This window comes from Carassius auratus, unplaced genomic scaffold (genome assembly GCF_003368295.1).
Source record: "Carassius auratus strain Wakin unplaced genomic scaffold, ASM336829v1 scaf_tig00002576, whole genome shotgun sequence".
In the NCBI taxonomy this organism is placed as follows: Eukaryota; Metazoa; Chordata; class Actinopteri; order Cypriniformes; family Cyprinidae; genus Carassius; species Carassius auratus.
Genome location: NW_020523459.1, coordinates 2071744 through 2093031, shown reverse-complemented (window position 1 = coordinate 2093031; position 21288 = coordinate 2071744). Strand labels below are relative to the sequence as shown.

At 38.2% G+C, this 21288-nt stretch overlaps 1 protein-coding gene across 3 annotated transcripts; it reads right to left on the bottom strand.

The window, feature by feature from the left end:
* Positions 1–5558: 5558 nt before the first annotated feature.
* Positions 5559–20703, bottom strand: LOC113069943 (cryptochrome-1-like). 3 transcript variants are annotated; one of them, XM_026243095.1, is made up of 15 exons: positions 20520–20703; positions 18414–18586; positions 14384–14492; positions 14058–14200; positions 13567–13751; positions 12072–12160; positions 11723–11863; positions 11220–11531; positions 10592–10743; positions 8471–8673; positions 8237–8323; positions 7588–7698; positions 7394–7480; positions 7105–7259; positions 5559–7018 (listed from the first exon to the last, which is right to left on the bottom strand). In XM_026243095.1, exons 2-15 carry the CDS (start codon positions 18569–18571, stop codon positions 7010–7012), a joined length of 1941 nt encoding a protein of 646 aa, XP_026098880.1. In that variant the 5' UTR covers positions 18572–18586; positions 20520–20703; the 3' UTR covers positions 5559–7009. The 3 variants fall into 3 exon arrangements, with proteins under 3 accessions (XP_026098880.1, XP_026098882.1, XP_026098883.1); XM_026243097.1 differs by having other exon boundaries at positions 7105–7256; XM_026243098.1 differs by having other exon boundaries at positions 7588–7692.
* Between the last annotated feature and the right edge of the window lie 585 nt (positions 20704–21288).

Here is a 21288-nt window from a genome sequence, read left to right as displayed (position 1 = left end):
GTGTGTACACACTTCATGCTATGGGCTCATTCTCACTACAGTAATGTTTTGCCACTTCGCCTATGTACCAGAAATCTTTAAATCAGTCGTAAAAACATAAAAGACCTTATGGTTGTTAGGGTCTTGTAACCCCAAAAGTCACATACCTAAGTATTGGGGATGAAAACAAATGGTAATCAAAGACATCTCCCATATCAGAAGAACAGGTTTTGTTTTGTTTATTCTTGCCTATTCTGTTGATGCAAGAGTGAAACCACCTGAAGTATTTATAATGACCACACTTAAAACAGCATGAAACAAAAAAAATGTGTGAAATTCGCATGACTGAATGAGTCCTGAGGGGAAGAAGAGGGTGTGAGGAATCATGAAGGGAATGAGGACGAACCAGTGCATATGTGAAAGGTGTTTTCCCACATTTTCTCTGAGTGAGATGTGGGAACAGATGTCTGGATGTTAATCCACTGGGTGTCTATTGTATATCTCAGAAGATCAAAGTGTCTGAGGTTCTGTAATTCTTACAATATAGACTATATAAACCTAACCTAAACATAGGAGCCTAATAAAAATGCCAATTTAAAAGAAAGATTTTTTTTAAGCCTTCATATATGTAGTATAGAAATTAAATAATAATATAATAATAATAATATTAACACAACCCCAAAAGATAAAGGAATGAGCATTGTGTTGACACGCTTATGAGGGAAACTCCTGTTTACTCTTATACTGAAGCCTGCTTTGTTCACATTCTTGTAGCTGCACAAACCAATGGCACTTCAACATGCTAAAAGTGGAGGTTAGACCTTTATATAAGACAGCTCTGAGCACCCTATTCGTCAGAATCTTTCAACTGAAGCAGCAGCATGGCAGCCTACACAATGCTTGTTCCTATATCTCAGAGAACCGAAGTTACATAGCTGGGTGTTTCTTTTTGAATGGTCTCTCCCGTTGCATTGTCACACTTATTGGTAACACATCCAGTAGTGCTGTGCAATAAGCAAGTGCCAAACAATACCGCTCTGCAAGCCTGGCACAGACACTCATACTGAGTGCTCCTGTAAGCATGAACCAATAATGAGACCCAAGCCACTTACATTTATCAGCAACTTACAGTGCATTCAGGATATACTTTTTTTTAAAACCGGTATGTGTGTTCACCGGGAATTGAATATGCAGCCTTTTGTGCTACAAACACAATGCTCTACCACTGAGCCACAGGAACAGTTTAGGGTGAAGAATACATAACCCTCTCCACTTACAAAGGGGATGAGTTAAAATTAAGTGGATAAAATCCATGCCTGCAGAGTTGTTCAACTTGTAAATCCTGGTGAAAGTAGACGATAACAACCAGCTGGTAACTGCACAAATATCAACAATAGAAATCCCACTGGACCAAGCCCAGGAGCAGGGCATTCCTCTGGTGGTGGTCACTGACTCGCTTGACCCAAGTCCCAAATTAACACAGTATGAGGGCAAGCGAGATTAAATCTCTGAGCTCCCCTTAGAAATTTAACGACAAAGTTGTTTCTGCCAACTGACTGGCCAGCCACAAGAGAATGACTCGCCGCGATGGCTACTGCATATACTTTGAGCATGGAAGAGGTGCGCCCCTTATCCAGTAGCTCTTCTAGAAAGGTTAGCACTTGGGACACTTCACAAGAGCTCCTTGCTGGAAGAGAAGACTGACTATTTCGTCATGTAGACAGAGCTCTAGCCTCAAAAATTATCACATTGAGAGGCCAAATATGATTTGGCTGGGGATTTCAAATCATGCCCTTCGTTTGTGAGAGAAGGTCGTCCCCCAGTTTTATCGGCCAAGGGGCTGCTTATAGCAGCTGAATCAACTCTGGGAACCACATCTGATTCCTCCAAAGTGGAGTCACCAGGAGGACTGAGCATGTAACTTCCCTGAACTGTCTGTTGACCGGAGGAAGCAGAGCAACCAGGGGGAAGACATACAGGCAAGCACAGGGCCAATCGTGGGCCAGGTATCTCACTGTCTTAAAAAGTAGACTGGGCAATTGACAGTTAACGGCAGTTCATCATTGAATTCAGTGATGTCATCATTCAGCTCAGTTCAGTTAACCAGGAGCCAGACATCGGTCTGCCCTCGAGCAGAGCTCGACAACCTAGTTGGAGGCACTTGGCGTAACCACCTTCCTACTGGAAGTCAGTCCCAGGGGAATCCCCTATTGAAACAGGCCCAGAGGTATTCCAAGGGGCTATGGTCTGGAGCAGCAGTGGGTTACCCTGAGATGAAAACATCCTAGGGCCAAGCATAGTACAGAACATGAGCTTTGAGCCAGTACTGAAGGGGCCGCATGTTGAGCAGGCTCAGAGGAATCACAGAGGAAGCTGTTGCCATGAGGCTGAGCATCCTCTGGAAAGCCCTGAGGGGACGTGAAGTCCCTAATTTTAATAGTGCCACTAGTTGCTGAGCAGTCAGGGAGTGCACTGAATGAGAAGGATGGGCCCAGCTTGAATGGAGCTTCCATCGCTTGGTGTTGAGTGGAGAGAAGGAGAGCAAGCGCAAGATTCTTGGAGGGAGTTCTGGGCTGGATGAGAACTGAACCTCTCCTCTTCTTCTTCGCTCTGCAAAACCATCCATGTCCCTTAGGAGAGACTGGCGAGTCTGGGAAGGCATCCCTGATCTCTGTTGAAAAACCGGTCAAAGGTGGCACTCCAGCACCACCAAACTGGCCATGGCCTTGCTGATCACCTGCGCAGTGGCCTTAGTAGCATGCAAAGCCAGGTCAGTTGCTATGCAGAGCTCTCTAAAGTTATCAGAACTCTGGCCAGATTTGTCTACGATGCGGATAAGTTTGGTCTGGAACACTTGAAGCACCGCCATCCTGTGAAGCACTGAGTCAGCCTTGCCAGTCGCTGAGTAAGCCATGTTTGCTAGGGATTAGTCCCACATGGCTTAGATGGATGCACTGCATGGGCTTTCAACTCATGACATAGAGGCTTCCTCCTCAGATGCACCAAAGGAAATCAAGCCACTCACAACCGACAAGGGGTGCTGCTTCTCAAAAGTGAAGCATACAGGAGAATCACGATGTAGGGAAGAGAAACCGCGAAAGCAGAGTGGGTAGGACCACCTTCATTAAAGAAGCGGATCCATGAGTGGAGAAGGGCTCTTAAATGTGCTTGATGGCCACAGAGGAAGACTTCTTGCTTCTTACGCTGCTGGGGGCGCCTTCTATAGCAGCAAGCAATAGGCTAAGCTTTTTTCTTCTTTTTTTTTTACTTTGATTCAATATTTACATGGTCAATGTACAATACATTCCAGAAATACAATCATTTATCAGCAAGTCTGTAAAATATTGTATAACATGAATTTTGCTTCAAATAAACTACAGAAACAACTCCAAAGATAAACACACATGAATAAGCAAGAATAAACAAACCCGAAATAAATTAAAATAAATAAATAATTATTTTAAGAATAAAATAAAATAAATAAATAATTATTTTAAGAAAAAAAAATTTAATAAATAGATACATAAGAATTGTATATAACTGCATTGTTTGACTAGTGATGTGATCTGTGCTCCCTTGAGAGCCAGTCCACTTTCCATACTGCATTGAAATTAGAGTATTAACAGATGAAAGCCCCAAGACAAGACAGAACCTGCATCAGAATTCTAACCTCACCTACTGACACCTCTTCCATTCTGAAGGATGTACTCAACAAATATTTGTGTACCTTTAAGAGCTATCTTGGCATGGGCAAGATGTCAGTCTGGTGAGGTGAATCCAGGGCTTCCCGTTTCAAGTCACCCTCAGCAGACGTGAGAAAGTGATGTGTGTCCTGTGGGGGGACTCTCTTATTCTCAGACTAAACTCAGTGAGGAAGGACTAATATGACCTGAATGTCCTGCACTTCTGAACAGAACGCGGTCTCTCTGCGCCTTGTTAAGGGACAATGTTTGTTTTGTTTCAATGAGTTCTGAGAGGAGAGGCTGAGAGAGGGTGGAAGGGGACGGGGGTCCGTGAGAGATTCAACACAGTTGCTGTGGCAACTAGTTTTGGCCCCTTGAATACACTAACATACAAATCAGGGTCTGGACTGAGGTCCTGGGCACACAAAAAAAAAAAAAAAAAAAAAAACAACCGGAGCTATGGACCACTAAGAATAGAATGCAGGAAACGCTAGTGAGTTTTATTCTGATTCACTAAATCACGATGCCAGTTTCAGGATGGAAAAGAAAAGTTTTCCCATTGTATTATTTGTTGTACTTGTGTATTCAAAGCACATGGCAATCTAAAAACAAGAGTAGATGTTGCAGTGGCTCCTGGAGAGGCCAAATTTCCCTGCTTCTCGAAGGCCTAGGACATCTTTTTCTTTTTTTCCCCTTCATGTTGTGTGCCAAGCCTCTGATGGAGAACAAAATTGGGCTGTGTGAATGTGAATAGTCCCGACAGTTTCTGACAGTTACCTTTCTGAGAACAGAACACAAAACAGAAACAATACTGAATTTAAAATCATTAAAAATGTCATTGCTCAGTTTTATTTTATTTTATCAGTTTCTCTTATTGGTCAAATGACCTACTAAATCTTTGCAAACTGCATTACGTTCACAGAACAGCGACAGCTGCGTGAGAAAAACAAATTTGATTTTCATCACTTTTGTTGTTATTAGAAAAACTTAACAAATCTCAAAAACTACGTGGAAGTTTAACAAATAAACAAAGCGATGCACGGGACAAGCACGCACAATGCCTAAAAGCGGAAATTATAAGCATCCATGACGCCCTCCAGTGGTCGTAGATACTCATATTCCCACAAGATCTTCATAAACTACAAATAAATAAATAATGCAACAATAGAAAATACTTTTTTTTATATATATAAGGAACAAATGAGAAACTAATTTCCAGTTAAATGTAGTCATTAATTTTTGTATTAGTTTCCCTTTATTACATGCTTTCTTTATTTGTAACTTTCTTTTTCATTTTCCACTTATTTTTTATATTTATTGATTTTTTTTATTTAATTGTTGTAAGCTTTGTCCTCCATAATTATAATCTGGTCAGACACAAAAAAAGACTCAGAAAAAATCCAGTTCAATCAGATTTACTTTTACAACTGTTTATAGAATTCAAGGACAATATTTAGACTTGACATCAAATTTACTTCACAAAGGACATAAAAAAAAAAAAAAAAACTTAAATGGGGAGAAAACAGATATGTTCACTTCTGCTGTGACAAACTATTATAGCACAGATACTGTATATTACAGTCAAAAAGCACTGAGGTTTCTACAATTGTGGTATCAAAACATTCACATTAGAACTGAAAATTTCTGGTCGGGAAAAAATACAGATGTCACCGTTTCAAAGCAGATCCAGCTATACAAACAAATTAAGACCGAATAGCTACAGTCCAGTTCAGACATAGGTTGCCAGATCACCATGATAATCAACCGTACATGAGCTCAGGGACCCATTTATTTATATACAATAGTATATTCACAATAGTATACAGTTGTCATTGAGAATCTGTGTTAGTGACACTGTAAACGTTGTTTTGGATTTAGAAGTCTCAGTTGTTGTTGAATAAAAAAAAAAAATGTAAAAAAAAATTCAAGAATGAGCTTTTTTCAGATAGCATATATATTCCCAAATTGATAATTTAATTTAATTAGGCCTACATTTGTACTTTGCTTGGCAATATGGTAGAAAACCAACAGCTAAATTAAATTATGTTTGGTCTGTGGGGGCATTTGGTATAAAGCATTTGTGGCCAAATACAGAGGTTAAATATCCCCTATATTTAAATAGAAGAATCCTAATTATTGGTTAACCCATCCAGTTGCACACACAGTAGTGCACACACATACATGGTAAACAGAAATTAAGAACAAAAAACAACCAAACAAACAAAAAAATTACATGTATAATCTGCTAAGAGGTTTTAAGAGTCAGAGATACAACAGGGTGTCTTAATTTTCCATACATTTCTTTCCTAAAGATCCGTAAAGCTTTTTTTTTTCAAAAATGTACTGTAGTGATCAATGTTGAGCTAGGAAAATGTTCTTTTCCAGTGTCATTTCCTGGCTTTGGCAGAGTTTAGGCTGGCGTTTTGTATCAGTGTTTAAGGCCTGACCATGAAGATCAGCTGTCTGTGTGTATCGGCCAAGCATGACAAAGAAGAAGATACTGTCTCTAATCTACAGGTGCATTTAATGGGCCATTGTAGACCATTTAAAAACATTCAAGAACTGCATTCCAACGCAGCTCTGTCCCTGATAAAATTTACAGATGGGTTCAAGGTTAAAAACATGAATTTAAAACCAGTTAAGCAATATCATTTTATGTAAATGAATTTAAAATCTAGAAATCTTTAAACCCTATTTTAAAATGTCAGCTCTGCTGGTATTTAATATTTATTTATATATGGAATTTCTGAGTAAACACTAATACATTGAACTGGCAAAGAAAGAAACACCAATATATAAAATATACCTGTAGAAACTTTTCTGTTTACAAAAAGTCGCACGTACACCACTCTACTGATAATAAGTGAAATTGAAATCGGCTGGTACTGGTGCCAACCAAACTGTAAAAATACTCAAAATCCTAGCTGCAATAAGAGTTCAATGAAGCTCAGCTTTATCATGCTTGTTAAAAGCTGATAAACATATCCACCTTGGTACAGTATGGTTCACTCAACAGTAAATAAAACCCTAACCTGTGCAAAGATGGGCAAAAGAGAAAGGGGTTTGCCAAGGAAACAAGGAAAAATCTTCTTATGCTTGTTTTGTCTGTCAATAGATGTAAAATCAGTGACTTATTTTTAAAGCAACTGAATTTCATTAAATGATCAAAATATTAATATCAATTGAAAATAAGAAAAGGGAAAAAGATATGAGGAAAAGAAGGGAAAAAAGAAAAGAAAAAAAATCCCAAAACATGAGTTGTTTAAAGAAAACCAGATTTCAAGTCACTCCATTTCAGACTGTGCCTTGTTTTGAATCGGTTCTGCTCGGTACGATGATATGTCCATCTAACTCTTCTGGAAAAAGAACAGAAAAATATCGATCTTAATTACAATGTATGATTTCTTAACATTTATACATCAAGGATTTATGTTATATTTACCATACTTGACTGCTTCCCGCTGTGAACCGAAGTGACAATTTGCCGCTGTAACTTGTGAGAGGTGGGGAGGGTGTCATCTTCACCGTCAAGATCTCGTTCCGACTCTCGCTCCCTCTTACCAGTCACACTTCCTCCTGAGTGCAGCAGATGTCCTGCTGAACACCACACAGAATATTGTAAACAAACAGGAATATATTAGCACACTTAATAAAGCAACTTTTTAAAACATTTGGATATGTTGTGTTTAACTATGATATTCATGTAACACACAGTACACATTGTCCGTTACCTGAATGCTGTGGGCCTTTCATGTCGTGTGTGACATTACATTTGTAAATTCGACTACTGTGCCCGTTGTCGGTCATGTGATGGTATCCTGGAAAACAAGCAAGAGAAAAGAACTGTGTGAGATCTTATTTGCTAAAAAAAATGATTCACACCTGTAAATCTGTAAGCGTATTAAATTAGTGTGAAAGGTGACACCTGATTGCTGTTGCTGCTGAATTCCACTTGGTCCCTGCTGCTCTTCACTGTCAAATTTCAGCAGAATACTTCCACTCCTTTTTCCACTGGAACCACCTGATACAGCTGTTGCTTTCAGGATGTCAAAAAGTCAGCAACAAAAAAAATAATTTTTAGCCATAAATTAAAAATTAGTTCCCATAACTCAAGACTGTTGTAAATTATAAATCATTCCCTGTTTTAGTTACTGTACATCGTGACTACGAATTTAGCTAAATTATAACGAGTGAAGGGATTACCACAATGTGGACATGATTTAACTAAAACAAGGGAACAAATAGAACATTGCCACAAATTAGTATGAACAAATTCATAATTTGTGGCCGTGATATCTATTTTTATTTCCCCATGTCATGTGTGGGCATCTGTAAATCAGTATTTATTTATTTTTTAACACACATTTATTTGTATATTATATAATATATTACATTCTTCACTTTTTCTTCAATTATCAAATATATTAGAGATAAATTCCTTGGTTAAAAAATAATTGCTTTTAAATGAGCCAAAAAGTTGTTATTTATTAACCTTTCTTAAAAAAAAAAAAAAAAAGGCTGATAGGCTTTATTTGTCTGTAATTTCAAATAAAGTGGGGAAAAATGTAATTCACCTGGTGTTTTGGTCCCTGACTGCTGTTCCCCTGGCGAGTACGCCATCCCATTCCCGTTATGTGTGGATGGTACAGAGGCCAGAAGTCCTGGTAAAATAGAACGTAGGATTATCTTTTACTGCTATAATGCACAATTTAAGAATTTGCTAGAACTTCAGACAATTATACTCTTCTTTTCACTGATAAATGTGATTGCATGCAAGCTAGACAGTTGCTTGCTCATAGAAGACTTGCCGAGTCCTCTGTAGCGTGAAAGTTGTTGGTAGATCTGCTTCATCCTCTCGATGTTAAGGCGGCTCGCTTCAGCGTGGTTCACCATGGGTTTGGGGTAGTGGACGCCGATGATGCACTTGGCAGCAGCCTGCACAGAGTCTGGGGCGTTCCATGGGTCGTAGATATATTTGGCAGGGAAACCTCGGAGAATAGGTAAATATCGTCTGAAAGAACAAAGAGAGATTAAACCAGTCTCATCATAAACACGAGGAAGGTTACGCGAGATGGTTATTTGGTTTTGTACAAGTAGGTACAAAAAGTACAGGACAGTTTCTCGGATTACAAAAAGCGTCAGACTGCAGTTTCAGTTAATGATTAATTTACAAGGATCTCAATATGGTATTTTCTTACACATTTAACTGTGTAAGATCATAAACGTGAATGTATAGATATGTGCCATGTCATACTACAAATAAAACTGTCAGCACAACACCAAAACAACAAAAAAAGGAAGAGAAAAAATAAAATAAAAATAAAGATAAAAATCAGGCTGTACTGAAATCAGGACTTGCATCTCTCCTCCAGGTCCCAGGGACAGAAAAGGCCACCTACCTAAGGTGCTCCACCTTACCAGAGCGTAGGGACAGAGGGCTGCAGGAGGCACGGCTTGCAAACAGGTGGAGGCACTTTAAACTGGGCAACACGTCCCGCCTTTGCTGAGACACTACGGAGATTCCTACTACAACACGTATTAGAAAGCAGAGGCAGTGACCAGGCCCTCCCAATCCCTCCAGATCCAATGACTGAGCACCCTCCCACAACCCCATCCCCACCCGCTTCAACAAATCGAAACTCAGGGCTGAGTGAGAGGTTCAGGTTCGCTCCCAGCCCCTCGCACTGCCACTGATCGCTTTTGAGACGACAGTGATCCCAAGCCAAGGCAGAGAAACCTGCTAGCCGCCAAAGGAGAAACGCAGTATACTGTCCTCTGCTGCTGGGTGGCCCGCTCATTTTGCCAAAAGAGACCAGAACCCTTTTGCCAGGAACAGTTACATCCTGCCTAAACAAGCAAACAGCCAGAAACTCATTACATGTACAGGAGCAGATTTTAAAAACTGCTGGATGACCTACGGACCGTGAGTGACTTCATTGGAACAAAGGTATGACTCTCTCAATGCCAGGACTCTCGTTCTCTTGCATAGGCAGTGCTGCATTCAATGCCTAGAGGACCGCTAAACATTTAAAAAAGAGTCTGATAAGGAGGAGTTGTCCAAAGGTAGACTGAAGTCATTGGCTTTGGGCCCCACCTCCCATCATGCTCTCTGGGAAATGCAATGTGGCTCTCTATGCATTGAAAACAAGCCAGGCTTCATATATATTTTCCCTACCAAGCAGTTAAAATCCCTTTTGATGAAACGAGATGCAACCGAGCTAAAGAACAGGCTACTGCATTTCCCACTGATAAAGCATCAAGCTTCAACCACATTCACAGCTAACAGGTTTCCAAATGCATTGGCTAAGAATGGCTTTCGTCTTAAAAGCAATCAACCACAATTCACAAAGAGGAAAGGGAAAGCTGAACTTTTCACCCAATCCATGAGACGACCACAGTCAAAAACACAAAAACATACAAGGTTTGGCCTAACATGCATATGAGCTATGGTATATTCAATGACAGCGATGTTTACAAGCAGACAGCTGCTCCTTGAATGGCCCAATAATAAGGACAATGTGTTGGGAAAATAACATAATCCTGGAACACCAAATTCTGTAACTGGAAGGCCTTAGCTGGAAAAGTTAGAACACAAAAATACTACATGGGACATTTTTGCTTTCTTGACTTATTCATGTTATAATTCATCTCTAAACCTCAACTGATACTATTCTACATCTCAGTCAAATATACAAAAACAAATGAAATTAAAATTCTCATGAATGTATGAATTACCTTTCCAAATAACCCAGAAATTCTTTACATTCCTCTGATGGAGCTACTTTTAAAAAAAATGTTTCCTCATTCTGTTAAATTGTCCTTCTGTGTGGCTAATCTTTAATGCATTCTAGCATTTAAACAAGGGCCTTTAAGTGAAATGCAGGACATTCAGCCTGGAATGAGTGTGTATTTTTAGGAACGTTACCAACCTAATGAAATCGCCGTTAGGGTCGGTGCGCCTGCCGAAACCCACTGGACAGTAGCAATGAAAGAACTGTTGAAAGAAAGAGCTACAGGAGAGCCACATCCAGCTGCCTGCATTTACACTCCAGTCAGCATCCAACAGGAGCTCCTCGAACACCTGTCAATCATAACTACCATTATTCTCCAGCCAATCAGAGATGGTGGTTATTAAGAAGTCAATTAGGCCTATTGAAAATACTTTTACACTACAGTTCGAAACTTTGGGGTCAGTCTGTAATTTTTTATACTGAACTCTTTTTGCTTTGATGATTTTTTTCTTCTTAAATTTGCTTTTTATTTTTATTTTTTTTACATGGAAAAAAATACCTCCCCAACCACGGCTGATAAAATATAGGTCACTCTATTATCATTATTAGTGTGACTTAAACACTCAAGGTCTTTAAACTCAAATGTATCCATTCGGCATATTTTATATTCCTCCATAACATGGGCTGGCAACCTTTCTGACTTGAAGTGCCATTTTTAAGTCTCCCTTCAAACATGTATATACAATACTTCTTACAGATCATTCTAGGGCTCTGCTGTATGAAATAAAACATAAAAATATTTATCCCCCATGTGTAAGATCTGCACCTTCATGCCCTCTTCCCAACTGATCCACAGGTCTCCACGAGTGAGAAAACAAGCGACAGCATGACGGGCCAGGTGGTGGATCCAGCCCTCCTGCCTCAGCTGGGTCATAATGGCATCAATCCATGGAAAACCTGTCTTAGCTTCAGCCCATTTGGCTAAAGCCTCTGGGTTCTTGTCCCAGGGGATGCGCACACAGATCGGGTTGCCTTCCATCTTATCAAATCGTGGGTTGTTGGTGGCAGCAGTGTAAAAAAATTCCCTCCACAGCAGCTGACCATAGAGGGAGAGTGGAGGAGTGCTGGTTTTCTTTACCTGCAAGGAGAATTTCGCACAAATCTAGATATTATGTTCATTTTTACTTATTAAAAAACAGGATACTACCACATGATTAATTTACAAATAATCTTATCTACATCTTATCATAATCTACAATATATACCATTTTAAAGTACAGTATTTATACTAGTTTTACACAGATGGATAGTGTAGAGTCATGTCTGTACCTTCCTGTAGAGGTCTGTGAGTTTGAAATAGAAGAGACGGCAGGAGAGGCAGCCAAAACGGAGGTAGGGACTCAGGCCAGTCGGACTGGCTAGCAAAGAATTGGCATTCATTCTGGGTCTTTCAAAATTTGCAACCCAAGCCTGCAAAAACATTTAGGAAGGGAAAAGGTAAAGTATGTTCTATTAATGAGTCCACTTTGGACTAGTAATTGTTTGCTATTCATTTTCAATTTAAGTCTGTCCTAACAACACTTTCTGTTGTATTTGTTTTAGTTGTTAAACACCACCAGGCATATGGCCACAGGTAATCGGAGTTTGAGACCACTGATGTACATCTATATATGATCACCTTTCGCTCCAGATGCCTTTCAATCCTTGTTAATGCCTCTGTTTCACCTCCTGGCCAGACAGCAGATGATAGTCCCTCAATGTCAAATCCTGAGTCAAGATTATGTAGGTTAAAAAAAAAAAAACAATACTAATCTTGCATAACTTGGTGGGTTCTTGTATTGCAGTTTATGAAACTCTTGCATTTGTGTTAGGCCACAGGAAATGGATACAGTGATGTTATCATTTAGGTCTACTAGTTCATTTTAACGGTGACATTTATTCACCCTCTTCTGTTAAACACAAAATAAAATATTTTAAAGAATGTTGATAACCAAATAGCTGCTGGTAGCCATTGACTTCCAAAATACAGAAAAAAAAATGTAGTCTCTAAAAACACCACACAAAACGTTAAAACTTGTAGAGCTAAAACATTAATAGAAGTTGCTGGAGGGCAGAATGGTACTGAAGTCTGAAAAGTTATTCTTGTGGACCTGCTATGTATGAAGGCGATAGGGAGCTTTAGTCAAGATCTCATGCAAATGGATGCCCCATCAAAGTTCTTTTTTAATTTGAAGAGGAATCGATACAATCACTCATTACGCTAAGAAAATGAGCAAGAGCTGAGAGCAGCATCTGAAATAAGACAGCAGGATGTAAGGTTCTATAATGAAGAAAGATAAGGAAATGGTTCACCAAAGTTACAAGAAAAGTCAAAGGCAGTGCTGGAGAGGCCTATGTGTGAGCAAGAGCTGCAGAACATGGAGAACGGAAAAGCTCCTGGCATTAATGGGCTTATAGTTGAGTTTTATAAAGCCTTTTGGGAGGTGTTGGGTGAGAATCTCTTAGATGTTCTCAATATCAGCATAGCTGCGGATTCTAGCACAAGATTAGAATAATATCATCTGTACTGTAATTGAAGAAATCATTTGACATGTTATTACTTTGAAGCTGTTAGTACATATAATTCAGCGATTTTGTTATGTTAAATAAAGTTTGTTTCTTAAATCCTAAATCTCTCAGTGTAATTTTGACTGCTTATGTGTAGCAGAATTTTTATCAATACAGTAAACATTTTTAAAATAGCCGTGGGAACAAAAAACAAAAAAAACAAAGTGTTCAGCTCATATGTACATTGCGCAAGCTTATTTAACAACATTAGACAGAAAGATCAGAAAAAGCACACATACACTAGCCAATAGACTCTCCCCTCAAAAGAAAACAGGATATGAGTGGTCGAAAGTGAACAGAAGAAATGGATTAAAACGCCAGGTGTGAACAGGAATGTGTCTCCCATCTACTTGTGATCCGATCAACCAAATCTTAATACTAGGTGTAAACGGGGCTAATAGCTACCAGCAACTGATTAATTACAAACATTGTTCAAAATATATTTTGTGTTCAACAAAAGAACGAAATCTATACCGATTGGGAACAACTTGAGTTTGAGTGAATGATTAAACAAAATTAATTTTGGGTGACCTATTAACTTAGGCTCTTAATCTCATTTAGCTCACCTAGTTCTTCCAGCGATGGCACACCATATTTGTCCCCATGGTCTTCAGAGACAGGTGTGACACAGGAGCCCATAATACTGCTGGAGAGGGTTTCCACTGGCATCTCTGGCGGGTCCATTCGGCTGATCAGTGTCTGGAAACGTTTGTAAGTGAGGGGAGGCTGACCACCATTTAGTTCAATGATCCTGAAATGATGTTGAGGGTAAAGTGTCAGTGTCCTGTTTGCCACCATCCTTCCCACATGTACAATTCACAAGTATTAAAACTTTTTAAGATCGTAAGGAGACAGCAATTTCTCTATGTTCTTTCAAGAATTTCATTTCAACAATTAGCAAATAAATATCAAAATTAATGGTGCAGCTGACATTAGATATTAAACAGGTAGAAATCAACCTAAAAATTGATTTTTTTATAGTTGCACATTAGGCAGGCATAGGAAACATAAAAAAATTTACATTTTGGATATAAGGAAATAAGCTTATCAAGCTTACTTATCAAGGTTGTAAAGGGTGTGTGAAATCTTGACAATGACTTCAACACCAGCCTCCATCGCAAGCTTTTTAATAGCTGCATCCCTCTCCTTTCCAAACGGTTCTGAATCATACTCGAAGGTCAACCTGGATATTTTCCATTCCTGTAGGAAAGATCACAAACACTAGATAGTTACTCAGAAAAAGTTAATGCAGTGGATTAAACTAAACTGGAATTTGTCTTTCAGAAACGCTCATGAAATCAGACAAATGAAAGAAATACTTGTAAGTTATTTTGTGATGCCATATTTAGATTGATAGCGGTATTTTAAACCAAAGTATTTTACCTTGAAAAGGCGTGGAAAAACATTGGCTGGTTGACCTCGGATGACAAAAAGGCGGGAATTGAGTTTTCTTAGATTGGAATCAAGATCATCCAGGCACTGCAGGAGAAATCTGTCAGGAAAGAATTTAAAATTTAACAGTAGAATTATAATTAAAAACACTTATAGTTAAGAAAAGTAAGGTAAAGTCTAGAACATTTAAAAATTAATACAATTGAGCAGATGAGGTTTCTCAATCTGAGTTTCACCTAAAAAGCACTACTGACCAATCCTGACATAGAAACTATTGCCATCTACCATTTCCATCTACAAAGTCCTGTATAGGTAAGGCATCAGATCCACATTCCATGGACTGAGTCTAATAAGCCAATATGCACATATGTTTATAAAGTATTTTATTTAACATTTTATGATTGTGTACAATGGCTCAAATTCCAAAATAAGGTGTACAGTGTAGAGACTTGGTTGTACTGAGATGTCCTGATTAGACTTTACCAGTTCCTTGCCCTGAAATGTTTGGGAACTACTGATCTAAAGCAAAGCCCTGAGGCTTTACCTGATCAGCAAGCTGTCCCTTAAACCAACAGATGCTCTGAGTTTCCATTCACAAATCTGTTCATTCACAACCCGTTTAAAACATTAGGAGCTTAACTGCTATTTCCTCTCTACACATCTGCCTTACAAGCTGAAGGGACATTAAGTACTACAGCCTTTACGGAGAAACACTGCTCCATCAATAAACCAACATTTGGTGTACTTGAATCAAGAGGTCAGATTATTTTGGATTTCACTTAAAAATAAATAAATAATTCTAAATGTAAAAGCACTAGTACGATATTTAGTTAAAATGAAATAATATAAGAAAATGTTTATCTTTTTTCATATAAATATATATTTTTTGTATTCTTCCATATTTAACAAAGATCAATATTTTTCTTTTTAACATAAAGGAACACATTTTAGTACTGTGACTGTTTCTTGTTGCAACAAACAAAAGTGATGTTTTAATTTTAACTGCTCAAAGTCCTTTCAAAATACTTTTATTTTCCCCCCTTGAGAGACTTTCTCTGTAAAAGCAGAACCCTTTGCTCCAGACCAGTAACTATGAGTCTGCAATCATGTTAACCCAAATACAGTAGACACTTTTGAGTTTAAAATAGGAGTAAAGAGCAGACAGGACAGAAGTTTCCAAAAGACCCACGGTCACAGTAGTCTTACTCTACAGAGCACTTTCTTCTTTCATTAATGAGGTTATAGTATTTATCTGAAAGGCCCGTCCAAACTTCTACCTGTGTTTGTTATTAGGTCCTAGAGTCCTGACAGAGTCCACCGAGTCAGACTGTATGCAACCAAAGCCCTGATTAGAGAACAGACAGGGAAAAAGCTCCCTACGCTCCAGATACTGGCTGACCGGTCAACACACTAACACACGCAACTGCACCAACAAGACACACATATAAAGGGACACATTAACACCTACATTCGTGAAATCCAAAAGAACACAAAAACTAATAGCTACTGGGAGCACAAGAATGGAAAACTCAAACCTAATTTTTCTAACTCTGGCCTTTCATCCATTATACCTTATGTAACTGGCCTGGCCTGGATTTGCAGCATGCATGGTTTTCACCACTGGAAGGCATAAAATTAGCCCAGTGACCTCTTTTCAACCATAACAACACTCTTAGCACCTAGTCTTAGAAAAGAGCACACTTGTATTCCCTTTCCCCCAGAACACGTGAAAACAGACAGGAGACAATAAGGTTCAGTCTTTTAAAATAAAGTCTAGAATTACTGGCCATGACAACTAGTGAAAAACTATCCGTTCAGCTTCTAGGAATCCAAGATTATGGGCTACAGTTCATATTATCAGTTGCTAAACAAGATGGGTAACTAACTAGGTACACGTGCCTCATCCCTTAAGGTATATACATGTAGTGTGCTGAAGTTCAGCAAAAGCAAACAAATCAGGTCTGTTTCACACATTCTGCAGAGTGTGCACAATAAAATAACATTCCTGTTCCATGGTCATGGGTTAAAAATACTAAATAAATTACTACATGAACTGATTAAATGTAAATGTCTTAAATGATGTAAATGTAAACAAATAAATCCAGTCTGGAATTTTCTGATCAAAAATACAGTAAAAACAGTAATATTGTGAAATAGAAGTACAATTTAAAATGTGTTTCCTGTGATGGTAAAGCTAAAATTAATTCCAGCTGAATTACTCCAGTCTTTAGGGGTCACATGATCCTTAAGAAATCATCCTAATACGTTCACTTGGTGCTCAAGTAATATTCCTTATTATCAATTAAGAAAAATTGTGCTGCTGAATATTTTTGTGGAAACCATAACTTTTTTCAGGATTATTTATTGAATTGAACGATCTAATGAACAGCATTTACTAAGTATTACTTTGTAATACTGTATATGTCCTATAAACACTGATATTGAATAACTTCTAGAACTACTACAATTTAGTTTATATAGGGAGGGGTAATGTACATTTGCTTGAATGGCAAAAATAGAGAATGCTGCTTCAGTAATGCTTCTGCTGCAAGTGCAACATAAAAATTATAATGGGTGCAAAAATGTTTAATTTTGTCTGCCACTTACAATACATGCTGCAGACACAAGATGCATAACCTGGCCATTCCAGTTTCGCATCTTAAGTAAAAAATAATTATATTAGTGTTATGTGAATGTCATTACCATCCCAAAGCATAATAACATGAAACACTAGTTATTAAATCAATCAGTTAAATCAGTTCTATCGTTGTCGAGTGACCGGTCAAAATCAACTGCATGACATGAAGCCTATTTTTGACATGATGCACTGACAAAGTAGCACGTCTCTCTTGAAGATGTAATGATGCAGTGTAGCGTGTATTATAGCAGTGAAGACAAAGAATCCTAACAGCAGCTTACTCATTTACACCACTCTTTTTAAAGGCGACTTAGAGCAGAGAACACAATGTGACCTGCAATCTCCCTGCATTAAAGTACCTAAACTTGGTGCACAACAGGTGTTTTAAATAAAACTGCAGAGGCCACCTGAACACTGAAGCCGACAATGACAAATCCAGTCACAGTTGCTTCATCTTTTAATCTGGTGAGTTAGCTCTCTTTAACATTCAGTGAATCAGATCAGAACGTATCCAGTAGGTGAGGAGAGCTGAATGACAAGCTCTGTGAGCAGACTGTCTGCTTGTCTTCTGAGAGCAAACCATCTGCTGATCGGCGACTTGGCCTACTTTCCCCTTAACTGACTGTTATGGCACTGGATCAACCTGCATACATGGCCACGTGGTCAGATTACTTCATGTGTGGGTATTCATTGGTTTAAAATAGAAACACAAAGACATATCTGACTGATATATGCGAAGACAAAATCGAGATACTTTTAGTGAAACTCAAATTTAACCATTGTGTAAATCAGTGGTTCTCAACTGGTTTTGCTTCAGGATCCCAAGTTTACATGGGCATAATATGGTCACCCAACATAATACTAGAATTGTTTATGGTACAACCTTTAATTTTAACATTCATTCAAATGCACACAACATAAAGTGACATAAGATGGGAGATTAGTTATGGATTGTGATTTTAAAAAGTACCAGCTAAATGACAAGCATGTAATAGTAATGTGTGAACAGGAAAAGCCTTTCACTTCAGCAAGTTTCCTTGCAGTTGTTATATATGTCAAGGCTACTCAGCATTTTCATGTTTCATAACATATCACACAATAAAACCTAGATAGGGATAGTTTTTGTTTTTAGCTGCAACCACATTGGAGTGTGTGTTAAATAGTGGTCCTAATCAAAAACATTTATGAATTAAAAAAAATGTGCATAAAGCCAAGGCACTGCATACGATGGATCAATAGCATATTTTGTTTCTATCAGGCACTTCAAAGATTACACTTGATGTCTTTTACAAATTTTGGGATACTCATAATTGACAGAGACTTGCTTAATGAAACATGGGATGAAATTATGGTTTCTTATATTTCTAAAAGAACTGCACTGACCTCCACCTGTTGACCCCAAGGTTGGACGACCCAGCGAACCAGGGATCCAGGAAGTAGACACATCGAACAGTGTCTGCCCCACGTACTGCCTCCTGAAGTGCAGGGTTGTCATGGAGACGGAGGCCCTTCCGGAACCAGTGGATGGAATTTGGGGCCATGTTCACTGAGTCACCCTTCAAAAATAAATGAATAAATAAATTCAGGACAAATACATCCATTCTAGAGGCTTCTGATTAATTGGAGACAATGTCATTGGCAGCAGTTTTCATATGCTCTCAAAGAGCAAAACAAAGAAAGAAAAGAAAAGCCTTAAAACACATAAAAACATATACCACTTTTTTGAGAATTTTTTTAAACAGCCATTTAAACTGAAAAATAAAATAGATTAAAAAATACAATTACTCCAAGAAAGGACCCTAAGATAAAAATTGCACACTTTGTCAGCATCTTATTCTGAGCATGTTACTGTTGCCATCATAACTAAAACATATTGGGGACCATATCTAGAACATCAATAGTAATATAACCGAAATACAATTAAGTTACATATTATATGAATTGTCTGTGAGACTTTTCCATTCTTATTTTACAGACATTAGCATCATAATATCCTAGATTGAGGCAGAAATTGGGTTGTTATTTTTAACTGTTCCTCAGAGACCAATTGGTTAAGATTTCATTTTTTTTCCTTCCCATTTCCCCTTCATGACAGAGAATCCTTCAAATCTGGACTTAAAACCTGTCAATCTGACGAGTCATTCATGTGGCATTCAATTCTTGGCTTTTCCTCGGACTGACTCAGGATGTGTGACGTCTGCACTGTTCTGATTTACTATATATATATTCTTGTCATATATGGCAATGCCATACTGTCTCTCTCTCTCATGAGCGATGTGACATTCATTGAAGTCTACCTGTCAATCAAGAACATGTCTTCAGACCCTGCTCAAAAAACAACCATCATACACACATGCAAAGAAAGTCTCAAGGAGGCAGAGGATTTATCTTGATTAATCTATGCACGGATAAGCCTCTGTCTCTGAGGCAACCTATTGGTTGTCTGTGCTCTGGGAATTACAGTAGGCCACCTCTATTGATCCAGCAACATGTAACATCTGCTACAACTGTCCTGCATGTGCATAAAATTGTAAAAAGGTACTCGTCACTTTTTTTTCCCCAAAAAATATTTTAGCCAACAAACCCACATTAGTAATATATGGGAGTACGAAGAGGACAAACACTCAAACTTATGCATACTGACATACAGAGCACTAATGTAAAAAGCAAATGTGTAAAATAAAAGTTATTTATAGAGTACATGGTTCTCATTTAAATAATACAGGACTACTGTAATATCACCACAATGTGTTAATTTCCATGCAATCTCAGTTTAACACACATTACCTAAAAAGTGCATTTTATACACCAGCAACTATTACACTGTCACAGCAGGCTTTGTGAAACAAATTAATAGTTTTTTCACACATTGGTCTATTTAGAAATTTTGGGAAAATTTTGCTTCAATAACATGAGGTAGGACATCTCAGGGAAAAAAGGAAGAAGAAAAAATATTGATTTTGTACCAATTGCACCCACAAACAAACTCCAAAAAACATGCTGTGTGCAGGAATGGTAGGTCAGATGTTTATGATTGTACTCATCTCAAATTACCATTCATGACAAAGAGACCACAAAGACTGGTACATATAGCATTAGTAAACAAAGCAGTAAACGGTATAGACAAAAAAACAGGGCATACATAGTTTTGTTTTGCATTAAAACACCTTACAGGGGCGCGCTATGCTGCTCCACAGACACAATAAGCATCCTGGAGCAGAAATTAGGTCAATTCCGAGTAGGTGAAACTGGCGAGACATTATAGTTAAGAGTCAATGTATACATTTTGGCTTACCGGCTACGTTCCTAAAACTAAAATGAGATTTTCAAAATAACAACATTGAGACAAATGTAAGGAAAACACTTGAAGAAATTTCAACAGCAAAACAAACGTGGGAAATTGGGTCACCGGCGCGCGTTATGTAACGCGTTTTTTACAAGGCAATAATAAAGCCTACAGGAGCAAAATACACAGTTGTAACGCATTACCTTTAACCGTTATGTCAGTTCCGAAGACAGGGTCATCTCTTCCCGCGGTAAAGCGGGATTCTCAGAGCTGAGAATCTGTCCTGTTCCCCAATTCGGTCTGGCGCACAGACGGTCAAGATGACTTCTTGAGACGCTCGTGCGCCGCGCCTGCTCAGTTTGGCTCTCTGCTCTGTGTTCAGCTCAACTCTCTCAATGTGGATTTCCTAGTAAGAGCAATGGCGCTTCTGATTGGACGAGACGAGGTCACCTGGTACGCGGACGCTCACGTTTGGAAAGCATGGATAAGAGAGACGTGGTTGAGCAGATGGTGAGGAGGATTCATTGAACTGCGTTTATTGAACAGATACGCAGTTTGAAACATCGCAAATAAGACTTTGTGTGACAAAAGATAAAGTTTAGATACTACAGACTGCTTGCTGATTTCTATTAATGTCATGTATTTCCATTGACACTTTTGTTTGTTTCACAAATTACCATCTTTAATTGACCGTTATGTTATATTGGTTGGCTTTAATCATTTAATAGTATGAGAACCACGAGAACAAATCATAATTATACAAATGATTGTCACAAGTGTTGCCTTTTAATTTAGGCTACATTTCTACAAATATATAATGAAACAGGTTATAATATATATATATATATATATATATATATATAGGCCTATATATAATCAGACTACTTTTTGATTTATTTTAGGTTACTTTTGACCAAACTCATTTATATTTTTTTTATTAATAATTAAAATCAAACACTTTAAAATGATAAA